General features: G+C 33.4%; 1 protein-coding gene across 2 annotated transcripts in view; it reads right to left on the bottom strand.

Moving 5' to 3' along the window:
• PHIP (pleckstrin homology domain interacting protein) overlaps positions 1-23,350 on the bottom strand; it is a 139,859-nt gene that overhangs the window by 70,345 nt on the left and 46,164 nt on the right. For both annotated transcript variants that reach the window (XM_032152804.2, XM_032152794.2), the window contains exons 8-15: positions 16,635-16,856; positions 16,214-16,314; positions 9,452-9,522; positions 7,864-7,964; positions 7,727-7,767; positions 6,921-7,019; positions 6,007-6,160; positions 5,457-5,591 (exon numbers count right to left, since the gene is read on the bottom strand). In XM_032152804.2, coding sequence (XP_032008695.1) covers positions 5,457-5,591; positions 6,007-6,160; positions 6,921-7,019; positions 7,727-7,767; positions 7,864-7,964; positions 9,452-9,522; positions 16,214-16,314; positions 16,635-16,856 — 924 coding nt within the window. The remainder of the gene's footprint in view (positions 1-5,456; positions 5,592-6,006; positions 6,161-6,920; positions 7,020-7,726; positions 7,768-7,863; positions 7,965-9,451; positions 9,523-16,213; positions 16,315-16,634; positions 16,857-23,350) is intronic.

The following is a 23,350-nucleotide window of genomic DNA, read 5'->3' as shown; positions in this document are numbered from 1 at the left end:
GTTTAAATTCTGTGTAATTTCATATACTTTCTCATATAACTATCAAATCTCAAATACCCTTGTGATAGCAAGTCATGGACTATGTCAAGGAATTACTACATGAAAGTAATTCACCACATATAATGCAGTGTGAGAAGCTGGAAAGACAAACTCACATTCATGGCAACAGATTAACATGCCTTTTGTACCGATATATATATATATATATATATATATATATATAAAAGAGATATAATCTAAAGAATCCTAAAACCTGAAAGAAAGTGATAATAACTAAAGTGTATGGTAAGAAGACCGAAAGTACTTCCTTACCAAAGAAGCTGAAATACAGACTAGAAGCATCAGAGAGTCCTTTTAACACAGAGAGTATAAATATAGGACATTATCTTGTTAGATGATGATAGGAAGAAAGAAGGAAGGAAAGAAGGGAGGAAGGGAGAGAGGGAGGGTTGGGTGAGGGAGAAAAGAAAAGAAAGAAAGAGAAAGAGAGACTCTTCTCCTGATTCATAAGAGATAACACAATATGAGATGTATCTATTTTGAGCTTCTCTTTCTCCCTTTCCTAGATATATACAGCTACAATTATCTAAAACTAAAGTACAGGTCACACTGAGAACATGTTAACATCAGAAGAAGTATGCATGTACAAAAATTCTGGGTGGTAGATTGGCAGCCTCTGCGCGTTTGGAACGTTGCAAGGAGAAATATATTGTTCTGGATTAGTGGACACTGGAACTTTTTTTTAAAAAAAAATCTCAAGTAAAAGAAAGGTTAAGAGAACAATTATAAAAATAAGGAAAACTTTAATCAAATAAAAACTTATTTGGAATTTACCCATGAAACAACAAAAGTAAAGCAAAAATCAAATTCAGTAAAACTGCTTTCTATTAAGAGACATACTATACTCTTTGATTAAAATGAAAACCAGACAGGAGGCAACAAACTACAGCTTTGAGTAATGACAGAAATAGAAAGATATGGAAAGAGAGATAGAGACACAGCTAGGGCTATAGAGAAAAGAAAGAGTAAGAGAAATAAAGCAAAACCGCCAGAAACATGAGGAAAGCTACTAAAAACATGGGGTCTACAAATTCAACTCCAAGCATCTCTTATTTATTATTTAATATTCAAATGGCCTAGTACTAAGAAATGTGAAAAGTCTCTATCTTTTCAAATTAATTTAATATTCATTTAGTTAAACTCATAGTTAAAACTTAGCTGTCCTGTGCTAATTTAATGGGGAAAAAAAGACCATAAAACAATTTCTATTTAGGAACATTTAAGGTTATAATTAACTTCTAAACCTGGCGACCTCTTTCACACAAGGCCCTCAGCTTCAGTCCTGAGAGTTGCACACATTTTCAAGCTATTTCTGGGAATTATTTATCTGCCTTTTAGCATTTAATGGGAGTATAGAGCCTTTAGAGTTTAGAACAACTCTCATCAAAACGAAGCTATTCTGATGTTTACCTCCTGCCAATGCCAAACAAACGTGGGCTTACTAAGTTATACCCAACTATTATAGTTTGCAATATTCTTAATATACACTACTTGCTTCAGTAAAATATCCAAATATACACTACATTTCCTCTGAATACTCAAGTTATTTAAGGACTGTTCAGTTGATTCGTAAAGAAATAACTGATAAAAGTACTGAAGGCCTAGAATGTAGTTTGTTTGTTTTTAAAGAATAAAGTTGTCTCATAATTTTTTCTAAAAAATTCTCTTTGGCTTCTTCTCCTGTTCATTTAAAAAAGAAAAACAACAACGAAAAGAAACACAAAGGCTTTTCCAATAAGTGCTTTTAAAAGTTTTTAGTTAAAGATGAGACAACAGAAAGGGTAGGGGGAGTACAAGCTACATGTACTGTCTATTCCATTTCATGCCCTATGTTAGCCTCTTTTAAAACATCATCTCACATGTCATATACTTCTTATAAGTAACAAAAACAAACCCAGCACCCACTCCCCAACTGCTTTTATCATTGAGATCCTCTATTAGGAGGAAAGTTAGCAGTAAAAACAAGAAAAATAAACCCCTTCAGTTTTTCTGGAGAATACTACTTGAAAGTTGAGAATCCATTTATAAGATTTCAGAATGAAGTAAATTATTTAAACATAAAAGAACTAAATAGCTTCATCTCAATTCCCAATCTCAAACTCTTTAATTTGCTGACAAATTTAGATGGTCCCAAAATAAAGCACAAGAAATTTTTAAAAGTCACGGCTTGATACAGAAAAAAATTAGAATATTTATTAGAATGATGACTAACCGTGCAATATTAAAATATTAATGTTTTATAATCTTATAATATTTAAAAATTATTAAAATGTAATTACTATGTATCAAACAGGCATTTGAAAGTTCACCTTTTCACTTGAAAGGCTTTTAAACATTACAGGATTTTTGGCTATTTCTAAAATTTCAAAAAAAGAATTTACATTTCCATAATTGCACAAAAAATGCAGTAAAATGCTGATGAATACAAAATACTAAATTATATGTTACATGATTTCCATTATCTTTTGCAAAGGTATTATAAACTTCCAATGGAAAATTCAATTATTATTCAAAAAGCAGGAGAAATATTAAAGTATTCTTAAAATGTACTTGACAAAAACCAGCATTTAAGAAATTTGTACATAAAGCTGTTATTCTAAAGGTATAGTCTACATTCCTTATTTTCTAGCTGTAGGTGGAATGGTGAGTTTACTTATCTGTTTTATAAACTTCAGTTTTAACAGTCACATGAAATATTACTTAATCTTAAAAACACTTCACATAACTTTCACCATTTCTAGTCAAAAAAGGAGTATTCCACCAGAATTCTTCATCCTCTAATAGACCAAAGCACTATATATGACTAGACCCTTCACATGGTGCTCAAAAAATATTTACTAAACTGAACTTGTGATTACTACTACAACTTAACATCAGGGATTAAATTTGTATGCAATCAAGTATTGTGGTATTTTAGTAACTGAAAAACTTATTGATTAGCTACATAGAGCCAAATAGCTATAATTATAGCCAAAACTCAACATTCATGATAGCAAGCAGTGAGAACACAGGCCCTCCCTCGAATTGTTTCTCTTTATTTTCTTAATAGCAATGCTGGATGCTTTATCTTCCATTTGCCCATAAATAAAACAAGCAATGAAAAGAACAAAAGAGTGAAGAGCAAAAAGAATTAGGGCAATTAGATAACTCATAAAAGACAGACAGGAAAAAAAATCAAGTTAAAGAGTAAGATGTCAAAAGATCCACTCAGATTTACCATTATGAAAACATTTCTTCATGGACATATCACTAACTGAGTACAGTTAAAAGTTAGCTATGCAATAACATTGACAAAAGCTCAAAAAGCCAACCATGACAAGATTTGAGTACAGCCAGAGTCATGGGTTTATGCTCCAAGTGCCCGCATAATAGCTGTGTGAACTCAGTAAATTGGGGCAAAGCACTTCATCTCTGTAATGTACAGTTTCTTCATTCCTAAGACCAAGAATAATAAAATCTATCTTGATCATCTTACAAGGTTTTCATGAGACCCAAAGGAGGTAAAATATGTGGGAGCATTTTGGAAACCATTAAACATCATACAAAAAATTAAAGGTAGTATCTTTATTTTAATGAGATTAAGGGTGGCTCACTTTCTGTTTTTTCAAATGCAGGATATATTTTTTAGCTTTTTTGGTTTATGTTTTGCTCACTGTCTGCAATTCTATGAATACTATCCAATTCAACTTATTATATATATTTGTTTCTTCTGCCCTTTAGAGTTTTCCTATCTCTTATCCATAAAAAGAACCAGAAAAATATCCTCATCTAAAACCCTTATTTAACAATAAACAATTTTTAAGGCAGTAATGTAACCAATCCCTCAGCTAATTTTTAAAAATATACAATACATTATGGCTGACTTCTACTCCTGGTTACATTACTAATTTTTAATGGTCTAAGAACAAATCACTTAACTCTCAAGGTGCTGCAGTTTTTGTTGTCTACTGAAAAGGTAGAATATTAGTGTGACCAACTTACCTGATAAGGGAAAATTCACCTTTATAACTGAAAAGTTAAAGCAGTATTCAATTATGAAAGAAAAGTTTCCCTCCAAACACTCTACCAATACAATAATGCCCTTTGGAAATATAAAACTACTAAATGAAGCCACTAGTATATGTATAGCCCACAAATTATTTTTTTTAAGCTATAAAGACAGATTGAGAAATGACTAATTTCCTTATTCAACAGATATTCAAAAAAGGAGCAAATTAGAAACACAAGGATAGAAAAGAAGAAAATATTTTTTACTAGCGTATTTACAGGTGGCTTTTTAAAAAAATCTCAATACAATCACAAAGGAAATCCATCCATCACTAACAAGTGCACACCAAATAATTAACACTGTTTTCTAGAAATAGAGGGTTTTATAAACCTTATTTCTTACCTAAAGTATTCTAAGGCACAGCCTTAAAGATAGCTAAAGCTATTTCCCTCACTAAAAAATCTGCTATTATATCTGCTTACTCACGACATAGAAATAACTTTACTCTGATTATCAATCAAGCATAGTATCACATTCGTGTAATTTTTTCACAAACCATGTTTCACAAATAACTGTTTTGTGAAATAATTTATTTGGCAAAATAATTCTGACCACATGTACTAATAGTATTGTTTTACGGTTCATTACTAAAGATTTCTATAATTGGTTTTTTAAAAAAATTTAAACATGCTGAAATAGTGGAAACAGTTTTTTTCTTTTGTTCTTTGTTGACAGGTATCTCTAATATACAGAAAGTAGACATTTAAAAAATAAGACTACACAAACTGCAGTAGTTGAGGAGACCTTTATACTTCATACAGGAAATGGAAATGCTGCTCGGTAAGTTGTATGTGATATATTAAAACATTGTAATTGAAATACTCGGCCAATTATTTTAACATCTATCTAAGAAACAAAATGTGAAGAGAAGGGTATAAACTCAAATAGTTAATATATTACCATTTGATTAAAAGCAAGAAATGCCTGATTCTTTGGTCTTAATTTTAAAATCAGTGTACCTGAGTCAAATTCTATTGTGCTAGAAGACTATTAAAGAAGTACAATACAATATAAGTATTTATTTATAATTTCTTCACATGGTTTTCCAAGTATTTTTTCTTCTCTATATTGTATCTTCATACTTGTGAATCTCCAAAGTTTCACTGCTAAAACTGATAAAACTGTATCAGTTATCACAATGTACAGGCACTGTAATATGCACAATTAATTTTCTTTTAAATTCAGCATGTCAATAAAGGTGTGGAATAAATCATTCTTTATTGATGGGAATTTAAAATCAAAATAATGAACCAATTTTTAAATGGATTTCCTTTGTGACATGCAGAGTACCTTTGTCAAAAAGTTCCCAAATCTTTAGCAGGTATAAAATGAAGAGAATGATAATTACCATATTGAAATAAGATCGTATTTTGACTCCTCTTGCCAGATCCCACACTATCACGTTTCCATCATGACCAGCAGAAAAGAGAACTCTAGGATCGAACGGGTGTGGTTCAAGAACAAATACCTCATCTTCATGACCCTGAAATATTTTTGAAGTGTCAAGGAATCATAGATATTTAAAAAGAAACAAAAACAAACATAATGAAATACCAATATGGCACTATTTCTAGAAATGGAGTTTTAAGAAGTATTAAATTGGCAAAAATCTTCAAATTTGTCCTGTATATGTAATAATGAAACTGAGCTAATATCATTGTCCAGGGCTTGGTGGATGGATCTTTTCATATTAAAAAAAAACAGCAAATATCTACTATCTATTTCCACGCCAAACCTGTTTAACTGTATTGTTAAAATTATTCCCAATCACTCTCAAAGCCGTTACCCCAGCAAGCAAGAGTTTTTAGCTAACATAAAAGACTTTATTCCTCAATGAGAATGTTTCATTCTATAGTCAGCTTCAGTTATATTAAATAAAGATTAGAATTTTTTCTCACCATCAGGACATGAATTAGTTGGCCAGTGTAAGAATTCCAAACTTTCAGAGTCATGTTATTAACTGCAGTTATAACTGTATTGTCATGTCGATCCCAAGCTACCATAGTAACCTTCATTTTTGTGATTTTATCTTCTATTCCTTGAAGGTTTTGGCTGAAAGTGAGGAAGTGTTTTACACTGACTATTAAAATACTGACACAACAAAAACCAAAACATATAATCTATAATTTGTATTTATATTCACTAACATAATAACTATCACTTAACAGTAAATGAGAAGTTTGAATCAACATAGAATGATGGTAAAAATCCCTGCACTGAATCAGGAAATCCAGGATTTCCAGAATTCTAGCACTTCTAAGCCATTAGTAAGATGATCTTGCATAAATATCACTGCTATAACTCCATCTAGATCCAGGAATTCTGTGCCATGCTGCTCACTCTCCACCTTTTACTGTTGCTGTCATCCCCTGCTGACTGTTCTGCTTTCCCATCCAAGATGACTACACACAAATATAAGTGCAGAAAAATATTAAAACCAAAATAACAGCTACAACACGCAATATAATTTATCTTGGTTTGAAGAAACCATTGGACATAAAACATTGTCCCTCTGTGATAAACGAAACATAGTATGTTCTGGTTTCTAAAAAAAATATTTAAAGTTAAAATTATTCTTACAGTACTTTTATCATCCCCTTAAAAAAAATTAATGCAGCAATGTCCTGAAATATGCCAATGAACCATTTCATAAAAATCAACACTGCTCATCTCCAATTGTACCTCTAGTTATTGCAGGAAAGTAGTAATTTTAACATGATATATAATTTTATAGGCTGAGAGTCACCAACCTGCACTATAACATACTTTAAATAATCAATATCTACATAATATTTCAAATTTGACCTCTTACCCTGCTGGACGAGTAGCCATATCCAACAAAATGCTCTTCCATTCTCTTCGTTTAAATTGCCAAATACGTGCCGTCCCATCACGACTGCCACTTACAAACCTGTATTAAAAGGAATCCGATCCCCCAAAGACAAATCATACATGCTTTACCAAAATGCACTTTTCCTAGAGATCTCGTTTAGAAAGACAGCATTCATCTTTATTTATGCAGCATTCTAATAACTTCTGAAACTTTATGGGCTTTTTAGAACTTTATATGCAAACATTCCAATTTTCATGGCTAGATCACAAAATAACATTTTCAAAAGTGATTCAAGGTCACTATGTACCACCCTAGAAATAAAATCGACATTTTCCAAGGAAAAAACAATGATTTTCTTCTCAATATTAAAGAATCTGACTTATTCTACACAAGGTATTAGAAGTAGCTTTATTTCCTTTTATAACAAGAACATGGGAAAATTTATACAATATCATCAATAAACAGGTCTGCCTCAAATATTATACTGTGATACATTTTCAATCTATACCAAAAGCTTCTCTACATTTTGAAACATATCTGGAATATATAGGGTGATTTAAAAAGCAGTTATTACTAAAAGTGTCCAAGTATACTAACATTATTACAAATAAGATAAAGACGTGCCTATGCATGTGAAGGCTGTATTCACTTTTAAGTATAACTGGTCAAGATCTTTATTTTAGGTAGGTGATTATTTCCTATACAACTTCAAATAAAATCTGACGACTAAAATTGTCTTTATTTCATAATTTTAAAATTAGAATTAAATTAGACAAATATTTTACCTGTTACTAGTGTTGGAAAACTGGATACTGTCAACTTTGTCCTATATATAAACAAATAAACAAGAAAGTGGGTGCTAAATATAAACTCTTGGACTCACATAAATTATACTCATCTAATTCTTTTCACCAATACTTACAGTATGAAACTCCAATTCTGATATTTTCTCTGGCTGACCTGATCCAAAAAAATAAACCCGAATAATATGATCTGTGCTTCCCGTCGCCAGAAACATTCCACCTATGAAGAAAAACAGCAATTATTAAGAAGTAAAACATAACTTCAAAATCTCTGAAAATTAGATAATAAAATGTCAGCAAAACTACAATATATACTGAATTAATATTTTACTCCAAAACCATTCACATTTATCCTAAATATATAACACATCTAACTGGAATTTAAGAAGGAAGTTTATGAATATATCTGTTACTAGAATGAATTTTTCAGCATTTATAGAAGTAAAGCTTTGCTCAAAAAATAATTTCACTAAGTGAATATATAACCATACCATGTTAAAATTATCAGTCATCTTCACTAGAAAAAATTTCTCTCGCAATTCCGCTGAAATATTTCTGTTGTCTCATTTCCCATGTGTCAAAATCTTATCAAACTTTTAAGGCCCAACTCCCTCAGTAACTTTTCTTTACAAACTTTGCAATCAATTGAGGCTGCTCTCTTCAGAACTCCCCTAAGACTTTGTTTTGTAGCATATTCGTTCTACCTTGCATTACAGTTATTTGTATATGCAGTGTATTCAAGAGTAACACTCTTCCACAGTATTGAAAACAGTACCTGTAAATAATAAAATATTTAAGTACTTTTGCTAAATGATCTACCCACTAACCCCTTAAAAAAATCAAACTGTCCTTGAAAAAGGAGTAAAAATTCAGAGTATTCTGGATGCATGCATGCCTATATTTGTATGATTACTACAACACTGAATCCATGGCAGTGGCATCTAGAAGTTAGAAAATGAACATGTTTGGATATTAGTATGGCAAAAACAGACTCACTTCATTAGTTTGCTATCCCTTATCTCAGGTAATACTCCTATCCACAATTATAAAATGAGCAGAAAAAGTAAAACTGAAAATAAAGGTAGGAGGAACAGGTATTAGACACTATTTGGATCTACTCATGTTTCATTTAATTTTCTTATCAATTACTACAAATAACCACATTTTTTTATAACTTGTTTAAAAACACCCTAACATCCATTCAAAATGCTGCTGCATAAACACAAATCTGAACTGGAATCTTGGCACTGCTATACAATCACTTTTTAAAGTGCAAATAAGAACAATATGTAGCGAATTAACTGATAAAGATGTACAAATATGAATCAAATTTATTTTACTTAACTGTAGAATACCTTCAAAATCCATGAAAACATAAACCAGATTTAAAATACTGTTCTTACAATGAAACAACTATTTAAACATTCATTCTTTAACAGGGTCGATTTTGAAACTATTCTCTCCTACTAGAACATTATAGTCTCCTTAAAGAAAAACAGTCATGTGATTCTATAAACTAAACTCTTGCATAAATGAAATATTTCTAAGTTAGTTTATAATAATTCTCGGTTACTTATTAGCTCTGGCATATGTATAAGAATATGATTTATAATACAACAGTAAATATTTTCCTAAATATTATGCACTCCACTAGAAGGTTTCTAAATGAACAACTTTAAGTCAAAAATTAGAATGGGGGAAACGTACCAGCACTAAAAGAAGAACAGATCATTTGAACTCCAGGCCGAGGGCGCTCTGTAAATTTTGCAGGTCTTGGGCTGTAATACAAAAAATAAACAATTAAAAATATCCTAAAGGAGCCAGTAGCACCAGAAATAATCTGTTTCAAAAAATAATCCCAGAAGGACAAAATTAAGAAGCAACAGATGCTCCCTTCCTAAAAACAACTTAGAAATTATTATGTGTCATAAATCAGAAGATCTTGTAGAAATTCTAGATATAGATTTTGTAGGAGCTCCTGATTACACAACAATGCCTACATGGAACAATCCCAAATTCACTGTCACACCAGACATGCAGTTACTAGTTACACTAACTTCTAATCAAATTTAACATGTTCTCAGTTTTTCATACAGAATAGCAACGTACAAACATATAAGGAACTAAGCTATTCGCAAACATGAATACATTAGCAAAATAGGTGCTGTCTGTGCCTTATGTATACCATCGATAACTGAACTTTTTCAGTATTTTACATTGTTAATTAAGCTTCTCCCTTCTTTTACCTACTAATGTGATAAAACATGTTCTTTAAGACTCCAAAAAGTAGGAATATTACATTTATCCTAGTGAAAATCTGAAGATAATCTGACTCTTACGTCAACTATAATGAATGCTCATTCAAAATAGCAGTCTACAGAAAACAGGTTACATTCAGCTGTATATATATTAATTGCATAACTGTATTACGGATTACATATTTTATATCAATACTACTGATATTAAATGTTTAATGTTACAGTCAACCAATTAGAGAAAATGAAGATTTTTATCATGACACCAGCTCTAATACATTTAACAATATGTATGTAATGTTCCAATATACTGATTATATTTGAAGCCCTACTTACTGTACATTTTGGCATAGTTCTACACTATTTGACGCAATGCAAAAATAGAGCTTAAGCCTATATAACTTTCACAATCTATAACAAATTTAGAGCAGTTTTAGTTTTGTGATCACTTACTGGAAAAAAAGTATATATATAAAATATTTCTGAGTTATAGGTTGGTGCAAAAATAATTGCGGTTCTCGCCTTTTTTTTTTTTTTTTTTAAAGAAAGCTTTTTACCATTAAAATAATGGCAAAAACTGCAATTATTTTTGCACCAACCTAATATACATTCTGAGCAATGAGAATTATCTTTTTTACTGATATAGAATGCCAACAAAATGTTAAGAATTTAAAAAATAAGTTTGAAAATAGTTTTACATTAGTATTTACAGCAAATTCTATTAATATTCACAGGCTCTAATATAACAGACAAGCAGAACAAATCTCATTTAGAGAGAAGATATTAGAACATTCTTAAAACCTAAACATTTATTCAGAGCAAAATTAACTGTAATTTAAGTAAATTAATCTGAATTATGAAGGCAACTAAATGCATTGCTTTCATTACTATCTTATGGATTGGAGCTCTAGATTTTTTTTAATTTTTGGTACATCTGCTCACATAAGTTCCAAGCAACCATTTACCTGAAACTCATTACAAAAATATGCAAATAGTCCTATAAACTACCATTTTTTTAAAGATTTTTATTTTAGAAAGGAAATCAGTATATCAAAGAGATATCTGCACTCCCATGTTCGCTGCAACACTGTTCACAATAGCGAAGATTTGTGGGTTTTTTGGTTTTTGAGACGGAGTCTCGCTGTGTGTCCCAGGCTGGAGTGCAATGGCACAATCTCAGCTCACTGCAACCTCTGCCTCCCAGGTTCAAGTGATGCTCCTGCCTCAACTTAAAATTTTATAAGTTAAATTACAGCCAAATGACAAAAGCAATGAAATTATATTTAAAAATATTAAATTAGTGTGACAATGTAAGTAATTATGTGTTTGTTTACTTGTTTAGGTTTAAAGCAAATCAGTAACGTTAGTTTAATGGAAAACCTGATGGACCATCATTTGAGTCTTTGTCATTGTTAATGTTACTTATTTTTAGACACTTTACACACTGGTGAATTATTTTGATTAACCAATAAATTTAATAAAACACTACAAGCTACTTTGTTTTTTATTGGAGACAGAGTTTCACTCTGTCACCCAGGGTGAAATGCAGTGACACTATCTCAGCTCACTGCAACCTCTGCCTCCCAGGTTCAAGTGATTCTCATGCCTCAGCCTCCCAAGTAGCTGGGATTACAGGTGCGCACCACCATGCCCGGCTAATTCTTACATTTTTAGTAGAGACAGGAGTTTTACCATGTTGGCCAGGCTGGTCTCAAACTCCTGACCTCAGGTCATTGGCCTGCCTTGGCCTCCCAAAGTGCTGGGATTACAGGCGTCAGCCAATGCGCCCCGCCACAATAGTGAAGATTTGGAAGGAACCACAGTGTCCAACAACAGATGAACGGATAAAGAAAATGTGGTACTTATACACAATGGAGTACTATTCAGCCATAAAAAAAGAATGAAATCCTGTCATTTGTAACAACACAGATGGAACTGGAGGTTATTATGCTAAGTGAAATAAGGCAGGCACGGAAAGACAAACATCACATGTTCTCACTTATTTTTGGGATCTAAAAATCAAAACAGTTGAATTCACGAGATAGTAGAGGATGGCTTTTATAGGCTGGGAAAGGTAGTGGGAGGAAGAGGAGGGAGGTGGGGATGGCTAATGAGTACAAAACTAATAGAAAAAATGAATAAGGCCTAGTATTTGATAGCACAACAGGGTAACTATAATCAATAGTAGTTATACATTTTTAAATAACTAAAGGAGTATAATTGGATAATTTGTAATACAAAGGATAAATGCTTGAAGAGATGGAGACCCCCTTTAACACCATGTGATTATTATGCATTGCATGTCTGTATCAAAAGATCTCATGTACCCCATAAATATATAAACCTACTATATACCCACAAAAACTAAAATTAAAAAATAGAAATATTTTAAATTTTTAAAGGGAAAAAACAAGTAGGTACCCATAATTTGTTTTTAGATGCATTATTTGAGGAAACATTTTTAAAAAGGGCCTTGGGCCGAGTTCAGTTTCTAGGTCTATCACTTATCAAGTGTGTCACCTTAGGCCAAGTTAACATTTCTGTACCTCAGACTCCTCATCTGTAAAACAGGGGTAATTAACAGAAACTATTTCAGAGTTGCTGGGAGAATTAAATGAGTGTGATACACCTAAAGTGCTTAGTACAGTGTCCAATATGCTCAATAAATATTAGTATTTTTATTAGGTTCAACAAGTTCTAGCCAATCCTTCAATGACTAACTGCTATTTAGTTTGGCACAGTGGTTAAAAGGGGTTTCTGACATTACACCTCTAGTAGTATTTAGATCCTGGCTCCAGTACCACCTGCTAACAATGTAACCTGCAGTGCCCCAGGTTTTTCCCTTATCTGCCCCAGAGATAATAACTGTACCTTTCTCAAAGGGTTGTTATAGGGATTGAGGTAACAAATGTGAAATGCTTAGTACTAGCTTGGCAAACTAAGTGCCTAATAATCACAAATAAAAATTTGCAATCATCACATTATATGCATATTTTAGGATTCCTAGTCTCTTTACACCTAAGTCTAAATATCCTTGGATAGCTTCCTCCTACCCAGAGACCTCTGGGGCTAGCTTACAGTTCACTTAGCCACTTAGACTACCCATTTAAGAAACAGCATCTCTGCTGGTGAGTTGGCCATACACACATACAAGTGAATTTATAAAGATATTTGAGTTCCCAAAGTTGAATTGATTCATTCAACTAATGCAGATGCTGAGTTTCTAAAGTCATTTCCCCCAGCAGATTATACAAAAGCATTATAGCTGAATACAATTTTTGCCTTTGATTATTAATTAAATCCTATGTGACAAACACAGTAGAAATCAATATCCTGCCAAATTTTTGGCAGTTTTCAACTACGTGTAAATACATAAAGAAAATAGGTGTTCCAAGGCTTATATCTAAAGAGCAATGGATTGTTCTTGTTTTTATATTTTTAATAAGACAGGATCTTGGCCCTGTCACTGAGGCTACAGTTTAGTGGTGAGATCACAGCTCACTTCAGCGTCTAACTCCTGGGCTCAAGCAAGCCTCTCACCTCAGACCCCTGAGCAGCTGGGACTATAAGTGTGTACCACCATGTCTGGCGTTTGTTGTTGTTGTTGTTGTTGTTGTTTGTTTGTTTGTATTTCTGTACAGACAAGATCTTGCTCTGTTATTCAGGCTGGTCTCAAAGTTCTGAACTCAAGTGATCCTCCTTCCTTGACCTCCCAAAGTCCTGAGATTAGATAAGTATGAACCACTGCGCCCAGCCAGAGTACTCATTCTTATGCCTGAACTCTGAATTTAAAAATTTTAAGGGACAATTTTAATACCAAATAGGAAAGAATATTACTTACAAATAACTAGAAAAAACTTTGAAGTCCAAAAATAAAAAAATTACTAAGTTGTATATAACAACTCTATAGAACACAATGCAAGCTATTAAAATAAATATAAATATCTATGGTAAAATACTAAGAAAACAACAAAATTATATATATTTTCCTAATTATATCTATATAAAAACATTCACGGAGAAAAAATACTGTATTAGGGTAGTGGTTTATATGTGATTCTACATAAAGGTTCTGAAAAAAATCATTTATATGGAAAAGCTCACTTCTCAAGCATCCAGAAACATGAAATGTTATTGTACTTAGCAATAAAATCCTCAAGAAGCACAAATAAGGTGTGAGTTTAATTCTGTAAAACATTTTCTGTTCCTATCCCAATTTGAACATTGCTAATCACTTTTTCTTCTCTAAAACAGTAAGACAGGAAAAGAGAAAGGTATCCCAATCCGGTCCATGAGGAGGTTAAAAATATATACAAGAAAACAACAATTAACAATTAACTATTGCTATTGTCCACATACATCAGTAAAATATTTCAACTTTTATCTAACTATCTATAGACAGACTTTAAATACGAGGGATGCAACTGAAGTGAAGTCAACCTGCTTTGTCCAAAGAACCATGTTTTAAATCACAATCTTTTTTCAAATGAAGTAGTTTTATTATGTTACTGGAGCTACCATGGCCCCCAAGCTGTCATAAGAACCACTCTGGCTGGGCGCAGTGGCTCACGCTTGTAATCCCAGCACTTTGGGAGGCTGAGGCGGGCGGATCACGAGGTCAGGAGATTGAGACCACAGTGAAACCCCGTCTCTACCAAAAAAATACAAAAAATTAGCCAGGCGTGGTGGCGGGCGCCTGTAGTCCCAGCTACTCAGAGAGGTTGAGGCAGGAGAATGGCGTGAACCTGGGAGGTGGAGCTTGCAGTGAGCCGAGATTGCGCCACTGCACTCCAGCCTGGGCGACAGAGTGAGACTCCGTCTCAAAAAAAAAAAAAGAACCACTCCACAAGAATGTTCATACACATGAAGTTAAAAGAAGCATGTGTTGCATTACAAACAACTACCTAAACACTACTGTTTCTAAAATAACAACGGCATACATATTTTATTAAATAACCCAACTTGGGTTGCTAATTTATACATAGAAGTCAGAGATAATTACTGATACATACCTTCTAATCTGAATGACTTTCCACCCCGAGTGGCAGAAATGGCCATTTCAACACTGTGAAGTCAACTGAATAATCAACTGAATACACTACTTTCTTGTTCAAAGACTACCCATGGAGCAAATACACTATTTCCTCTTCAAAGACTACCCATGGAGCAAATACACTATTTCCTCTCTCCACTACATCCACTTAAAAGATATGGTATAGAGAGAGGCTGGGCATGGTGGCTCATGCCTGTAATCCCAACACTTTGGGAGGCCGAGGTGGGCGGATCACGAGGTCAGGAGATGAAGACCATCCTGGCTAACACGGTGAAACCTGTCTCTACTAAAAATACAAAAACTTATATGGGAGTGGTGGCGGGCGCCTGTAGTCCCAGCTACTCGGGAGGCTTGAGGCAGGAGAATGGTGTGAACCCGGGAGGCAGAGCTTGCAGTGACCTGAGATCGCGACACTGCACTCCAGCCTGGGCAACAGAGTGAGACTCTGTCTCAAAAATAAATAAATAAATAAGTAAAAGATATGGTATAGAAAGCATCAAAGGGCAGAAAAGTGCTCTAGTCCTGGCCTTGCCAATGTTTAATTGTTTTAACTATGGGAAAGTCATTTAACCGTTTCAGTGCCCTTAATCAAAAGATAATACTATCCAGCCAACTTGTTTTGATAAACCAAAGTATTAATATGGGCGACCGCACAAATGCAAAATGTTATTATGGGGAGGGAGGGGAATACATTTATCTACCTTGATGCAGTTTAGTGAAACTTCAATGATTCTGTCTCCCTATGTTTTCCTAGATCTAAAATAAAATCTAAAGTTTATAGATTCAGTAGCATCAATAATTAAAATTATTCTAAAGAAGAGCATTAGAAATTCTTAAGATTAAGTTCTCAGCATCAAAAGCAGCTATTAAAACTATGCAGCACATAGAAAGGAGTGGTAATAAAACAGGTAAATGCTGAAGGAAAGAGCTAGGATTAGGATAAAGAGAAAAAAAATGTGAACATGAGAAAATTTTCTTTGAAACATAAAAAAAGGGGGAGGAATAAAAATAAAACAGGTTAGTAAAGAGCCAAAAGAGGATTTCTATTATTTACTCAAGGAGAAAAAGTAAATGTATTCCTATTGTCGACGACTTTATACTTCTGCAATTTCACTCATTAAATTAAACACATTTAATCTATGAAATAAAATAGAAACTGACTTTATTTTAAGGGTTCCAGCATCCCAGAGCCAAAAACAAATAGTGCCATCTGCCCCAGTAGAAGATAGATATCTCTTTGAGCCACTGCACAACGGTGAGAACTGAAAAGACAATCACAGAAAAAAAATCTTTACAAGAGTGACACAGTCAAAATAAAATCTACTTTTTGCCATACAAATAGCAACTAACAATAGCAGTTAGAAAATGGCAAGAATTTACCAAGGTTATGTTATTTAAAGTCCATATATTTATAAAGAAAGCAGACATACTCCTGTCTTCATTTTAGTTGGCCTTATATACTGGATTATAAAAGTGATTATAAAAGTAACTTCTTACAATTTAATAGCCAAAAGTGACTTCATTAAATTTATTTTACATTGTAACAACAACAAAAAAAATGTATAGGGATTAAGACAATTACCTGTAGTGATGTAATAGATGCACTATGGCCCTGAAGAACAGCCAAAGGTGCACAGGTTCGAAGACACCAGACTCGGATCATTTTATCACAACTTCCAGCTGCTATCATGGTATTCTCATAGTTTACAGCCATGTCTGATATTTCAGCAGCATGTCCTCTTAAGGTAGCTAATAACCTCCCATCATCTGTTGCCCATATTTTCACAAGACAGTCATCAGAACCCTTAAAGTAAGAATGGATATTAATAGAATTAACCCTATAAATTTTAATTCAAAATCTTAACACTGATAAATCTATCTGTTATGTCCACTTCTGAACAAGTATATTTTTAAATACCAAAAAGTGTTAAACATTTGTTAGCTTACACAAAGCTCTTTATTAAATTAAATCACTTAAAAAGAGCACTTGTGTACTCACCAGCAAATAAGAGAAGTGGGATATGATAATTAATATTTACCTTTGGTTCCCTATCTACTATCAAAGTACCCTCAATGTGGATTTCTGTAAAAGAATTTGAACTTCTGAATTAAAAAAAAAAAAAAATCATAGTTGCAAAACAAATGCAAGCTACAATGGTGACTAATATTATCTATTTTGTTTTGTAACACAAAACTAAAAGTAGCTTGTTTAGGGCTTTTTCTCTCAGGAAGCTGTGAGTTTCCTATCACTGATCTTCAGCTAAAAACATGACATCATCTACAACCAGTTATCAGAAAAAAATTAATCTTATCTGTATGAAGTCAATAAAAATACATAATTACTTGTTTACTCTGCCATAGTAGTGTAAGTTCAGAAAGAAATTGTAAAGGATATGGAGTTTCCTACCAATACCTATATTTACAAATGAACATTCCCATTTTATATAGCCAAAATAGAGACAGAACATTCAGACTTTATTTTTATTTTTTATTATAATAATTTTAAATATATAAGAAAGTAGAAAGAATAGTGTTACTAATCTCCATATATCTACTTCCCAGATTCAAAACTTAATATTTTTGCCACATTTTCTAGTCTTTAACACAAGGTTAAAAGAGAAAACACACACTCTTGCAAAATTACTGAATATTTTACAGGATACAGTTTTACTAAGGGTTCATGTTAGAATGCTTAACGACCTTCCAATCTAATTCTTAAAGAAACACCTTCATATCTGACATTAGAAAGAACTCAGAGGACCTACAGAGGCATATAATTCAGACAACTTTCTGCATCATAGTGACAATAAATATAGCATATAAATCATCATACTGACAATAAATATAACATAAATGTTTCCAAACAGAATATGTTAAATGCTATATCTTAAATCAGACTCTGCCAATGATACCTAAAACACCCCCCAATTAACTATAAAACCAGTTCCTCTGATTAAGCTTTGGAGTAAAATAAATGGGTTACTAACCACTATAAAGACTAGTAAAACTTAACATTGGTCAACTATCCATATTGTTGTCTAGTATTCTTACCACATACCCTTAACCTCACCTCAGGCTCTTCATCTATAAAATACGGAGGTTAAATTGGATGGCCTTTAAAGTTCCCTATACCTTTAAAATTAAGTGATTCATGCATTCATTTATCCCTCTGTCTTGTGACTATGTGACAACCACTAAAGATATAAGACTGAGATATAAAGACACAGTATTCTTGTCCTTGTGAAGCAAGACAGAAGAATGTAAATGTGATAACGTCCTATATATTATGTAGGACATATAAACACTTATATGTCCTAAGTGTTTAACCATTGTTAATCAGCAGAGATTCAAACAAGGAAACAGTCTACTTTTTCTGAGAGATGCAGAGGTACGGTGTGGAAAGGAACCCAGAAGCGGTGATGCTTGAACAGAGTCTCATGCAAGAAGACGCAATGTAATGTAACTTAGAGGACAGCCTCCAGGGTCAAATGTATGACTTTGGACATGTTACATATACTTCTTGTGCCTCAGATTTCTCACCTATGCCTACCTCACAGGATTGTCACAAAACTAAATGAGGGTGAAGAGATAAGACAGTGTCTCATACATGGTTACAGCTTTATCTTCTAACACTGCTTTTGCTGGTGACAGTATTCATATTCTTATTTTAATAATATTATTATTATTTTAAAAAGAGCATTCCATAATGCGACTACAAAGTATGGTCAAAAGCATGAAAATGTGAAACAATGTGACTAGTTCATAGAACTGCAAGCAGCCTGCAAGGTAATTTAAGAGTGTGAGGTGAAGGCATAAGGATGAAAAAGTAAAAAAATTTGTGAAAGGCCTTTTATGGTTTACTAAGAAAAGTGGTGTGTAATGAGGGTCACTGAAGATATCAAACAGGTGAGTATCAGGATCATACTTGTGTTTTCTAAAGAGCATCCTGGCATCAGTGTGAATTAGGCTAGACAGAAAGTAGGAGACCAGCTGAAAGTTGTTAAAATAGTATGGTCAGGAGAGAATGAGTGGTAACACAAATTATTATAACAAAAAAGAATAATCAAAGACATGGTTATAACAGCTGTTTGGGGAATTAAAGGGATAAGGAGCACATCACTGATTATCTGTTGGAAGTGAAGGAAGAGCTGTAGCAGACTATGACTCCCAGAAAGCTGGTCTATACCACCACTTGGCACATGGGAAACACATTAGGGATTTGCTGAGTAAAAAAAATGCTTTAGGGCATTCATTCAAATTAAGTTTTCTAAATTTCACAAATTGAATCAATGTATTCACTACATTTGGTTATCTTCCCAAAACTGAAGCAGTATTTGGTTCTCACCTGCATTCAGTACAGAAAGAATTTTAAGTACACTACAGTAGGTAGACCATATAACAAAAGTAAAACCATGACATCATGTTACGCTTCACAATATCGATACAATTCATATCGTTCTTATGAATCTTTGAATAAGAGTGTGTTTTACATTCCACTATAAAGGTGCTTCATGTATTTTTCATGTTAACAAATAAAAACACCAGTCTTTTGACCAAAATGTCAGTTTTAATGAAAGGAGCAATGGTAATCTGTGACCTAAAATTAACCTCCAGTGACTTTCACCAATTAAAATATAACAGGAAGTCCTACTATATTCCTACTGGGCTTATCATTTAGTTATCTTACCAATTTAGTATTGCTTGATTAAATTTGCTCTTTTTAGACAAGTGCTGAAAACAAAAACAAAAATGCATATTCTTCCCTGAGTGCATATTATCTCAATTAACCTTTCTTTTCTTCCATCAAATTGCCAGAGAGAGAAATTTTTGACCATCCTTTCACAAAAATCTCTCTCCATTATCCTCTTCCATGACCCAAAGAAGTTTGCTGCCCCTACCCCTAATTCCACCCCTCAGGACTCCTGGAAGATTTTCCAACAGAATTGTAAGCATTCTTAAGCAATTTCTATCTCATATATCATCACTTGTGATAATTAATTTACCTTTATGGAAATTTGAAACAAAAGATAATCTGAGCATAAATTCAACAAAACTCTTTTAAGATGACTATACAATATACAAGTACTCAAAAATAATTGACTAGAAGAACTGCAGAGGAAAAATTAAATGTACTGGGAAAAAACGTTTAAAGCACTATAAATGTGTTTTATTTTATTATTTATACATTTCCTTATTTACTTTGAGACAGTCTTGCTCTGTTACCCTGGCTGGAGTACAGTGGCGTGATCATGGCTCACTGTGACCTCCACCTCCCAGGTTCAAGTGGTTCTCATGCCTCAGCCTCCTGAGTAGCTGGGATTACAGATGTGCACCACTACATCCAGCTAATTTCTGTATCTTTACTAGAGATGGGGTTTTGCCCTGGTGACCAGGATGGTCTCGAACTCCTGGCCTCAAGTAATCCACTCACCTTGGCCTCCCAAAGTGCTGAGATTACAGGCTATAAATGTGTTTTAAATAAATGACGAAGAATGAATTAAAAATTGATAAATATCATTATTTTAAAAAAGACCAAAATGTCTAACATAATTTGAATAGATACACTCTCTTTTCCATAAGCCTACCTCTAGTTCCACGAATGTTACTAAGATCAATAAGCCAAAGAGTAAGATATTATAGTCTTTTGGCCAAAGAAAAATAAAATGTTAAAACCAAGTTATGGATATTAAAAACAATGTTATGTAAATGGTGAAAAGGGGCAATGACATAAGATACACCTCTTCTAAGGTGTATGAAAGAAAAAGAAGTAGGGAGAGATCATGTAACCTCAGCAAAAACAAAACAAAACAAAACAAATCTGAGGATTAAAAGTGAGAGGGAGAGGAGAACAACAACCGAAAGAACTAAAAAAGTGAAGAAAGTTTGGAAGTGCAGTGGAACAAAAGCAGTAAGAAAGGTGGAAAAATTCTGCAAGCAACAATTAAAGACCTGCTAAATTTAAATAGCATGATGTTAGAAATACCTCAACTGACATAGTTTTTTCAGCAAAGCTCCAATACCCAGGGGAAAACTAAGCAGTCATTTCTTTTCAGTAACATCTCAATGTTGCTGGGGATTGCTGCTCGGGCTAGGAATTGGCAAAGTAAGAAAACTTGAAAGTACAAAGTGTAAGTGAAAATAAGTGATTAAGCTGGAAATGTTTTACGTAAGAATGATAATTGAGTTTTACATGCCTGTTACGAATTTGTATTTAACCTGCTGAGGTAGTCACTAGACAATCTGTAAGCAGACAAGACATGGTCACTATAGTATTTTAGCCAGATCCTGCTAGTGTCTATGTGAGTAATAGATCTGAAGCTACAAGAAGAGGCTTAGGTTAGAGATAGAGATCTGGCTGTTACCAGTTTATACCATAGTATTCAAAACAATGACAGCAGATGAGATTGCCAAGAGAGACCACTTAGTGTAGATTTTTATCTAGAAAACTATGAACAGGTTTAAAGAAATCCATGGGGTGGGTACAAAATTTAAAATTGTTTTTTATGATTCATTTTAAAATCAAATTATTATGCTACTGTTTAATCACAAAGATAAGAGAGTAGTAAATCACTTGTTTCATTTTTCTTTTTTTTGTTGTTTTGTTTTTTTGAGACGAAGTCTTCCTCTGTCGCCCAGGCTGGAGTACTGTAGTGCAATCTCGGCTCACTGCAACCTCCACAGCCCAGGTCCAAGAGATTCTCCTGCCTCAGCCTCCCGAACAGCTGGAATTACAGGCGTCCGCCACCACACCCAGCTAATTTTTATATTTTTAGTAGACAGGGTTTCACCATGTTGGTCAGGTTGATCTCAAACTCCTGACCTCAAGTGATCCGTCTGCCTCATCTTTCCAAAGTGCTGGGATTATAGGCATGAGCCACCACACCAAGCCTCATTTTTCAATAATATAAAATGGTCATAATTACTGCAAAAGAGTGCTCATTAATATTATCATTTGTTTATATCAAACTTAGCATAAGCTGGAAAAATCTCAAGAAAATCTGTATAGCCTTTAGCTTATTTAAATCCCAAAACAAAATGAGGCACCAAATTTACAGGGTTTTTTTTAAGTCAAGACAATCGTCATCAAAGGATGAAGCCAAGGAGGCTAAAAGAGTACATCGCTATACTTGAAAACACAACAGCATAGATATTATTTATAAGAAAGTGTGTTGAGAAAGGGAGGGAATTAAACAAAATTTACATTTTTCCAATCCTAAGAATTTGGCTTCAAGTACTCTAAAATTAGCTTAGTCTACTGCCACACCTGAAAACCACACATATTATGATAAAGAAATGTGCCTTAAAAACAGTCAACACACTTCTGCACTTTAGGATGAAGGAAGAAAACAGCATCAGACATTTACTCTGTAACCACTGTTATTTCTTCTAGTACTTTTACAGTATGGAGGTAATGGTACCAATTACTTTTCCCTTCAGCATGCAGCTGGATTTCTTACTACAAGCAATTAGTATTTTTTCTGTATATCCAAAAAAAGTTCTGATTTTGTAAATCCCTTTAAAAACTTCAACATTCTTCAAAATAAAAAGTTTCAGAGGCAAGACTCAAATAAAAACAAATATAGTCATACTTCCTAGACACCGCAGGCTCAGTTCCAGACCACCACAATTAAGCAAGTATTCCAACAAAGCAAATCACACAAATTTTTTGGTTTCTAAGTGCATGTAAGAGTTACATTTACATTATGCTGCAGTGTATCAAGTGTGCAATAATAGCCTTATGTCTTAAAAAATGGGCGTACATTAACTTAAAAATACTTTATTGCTAAAAAATGCTAATTATCTGAAACTTCAGCAAGTAGTAATATTTTTGCTGGTGGAGGGCTTTATCTTGATGTTGACAGCTGTTGGCTGATCAGGGTGGAGTTGCTGAAGGTTGGGGTAGGTGTAACTTCTTAAAATAAGACAACAATGAAGTCTGCTGCATCCATTGGACTCTTCCTTTCACAAGAGTTCTCTGAAGCATGGAATGCTATCTGACAGCATTTTACCCACAGTAGAACTTATTTCAAAATTGGAGTCAGCCCTCTCAAATCAAGCCACTGCTTTACCAACTGAGTTCATGTAATAATCCACATCCTTTGTTTTCATTTCAACAATGTTCACAGCATCTTGACCAAGAGTAAATTCCATCTCAAGAAACTACTTTCTTTGCTCATCCATAAGAAGCAACTCCTCCCCCATTTAAGTTTAATCAAGATTGCAGCAATTCAGTCAGACCTTCAGGCTCCACTACTAATTTTAGTTCTCTTGCTATTGCAGTTAACTTCCTCCACTGAA

The sequence above is a fragment of the Hylobates moloch genome, unplaced genomic scaffold, assembly GCF_009828535.3.
Source record: "Hylobates moloch isolate HMO894 unplaced genomic scaffold, HMol_V3 SCAFFOLD_2, whole genome shotgun sequence".
NCBI lineage: Eukaryota > Metazoa > Chordata > Mammalia > Primates > Hylobatidae > Hylobates > Hylobates moloch.
Note: the sequence above shows the minus strand (reverse complement) of the source record. Positions and strands in the feature narration are given on the sequence as shown.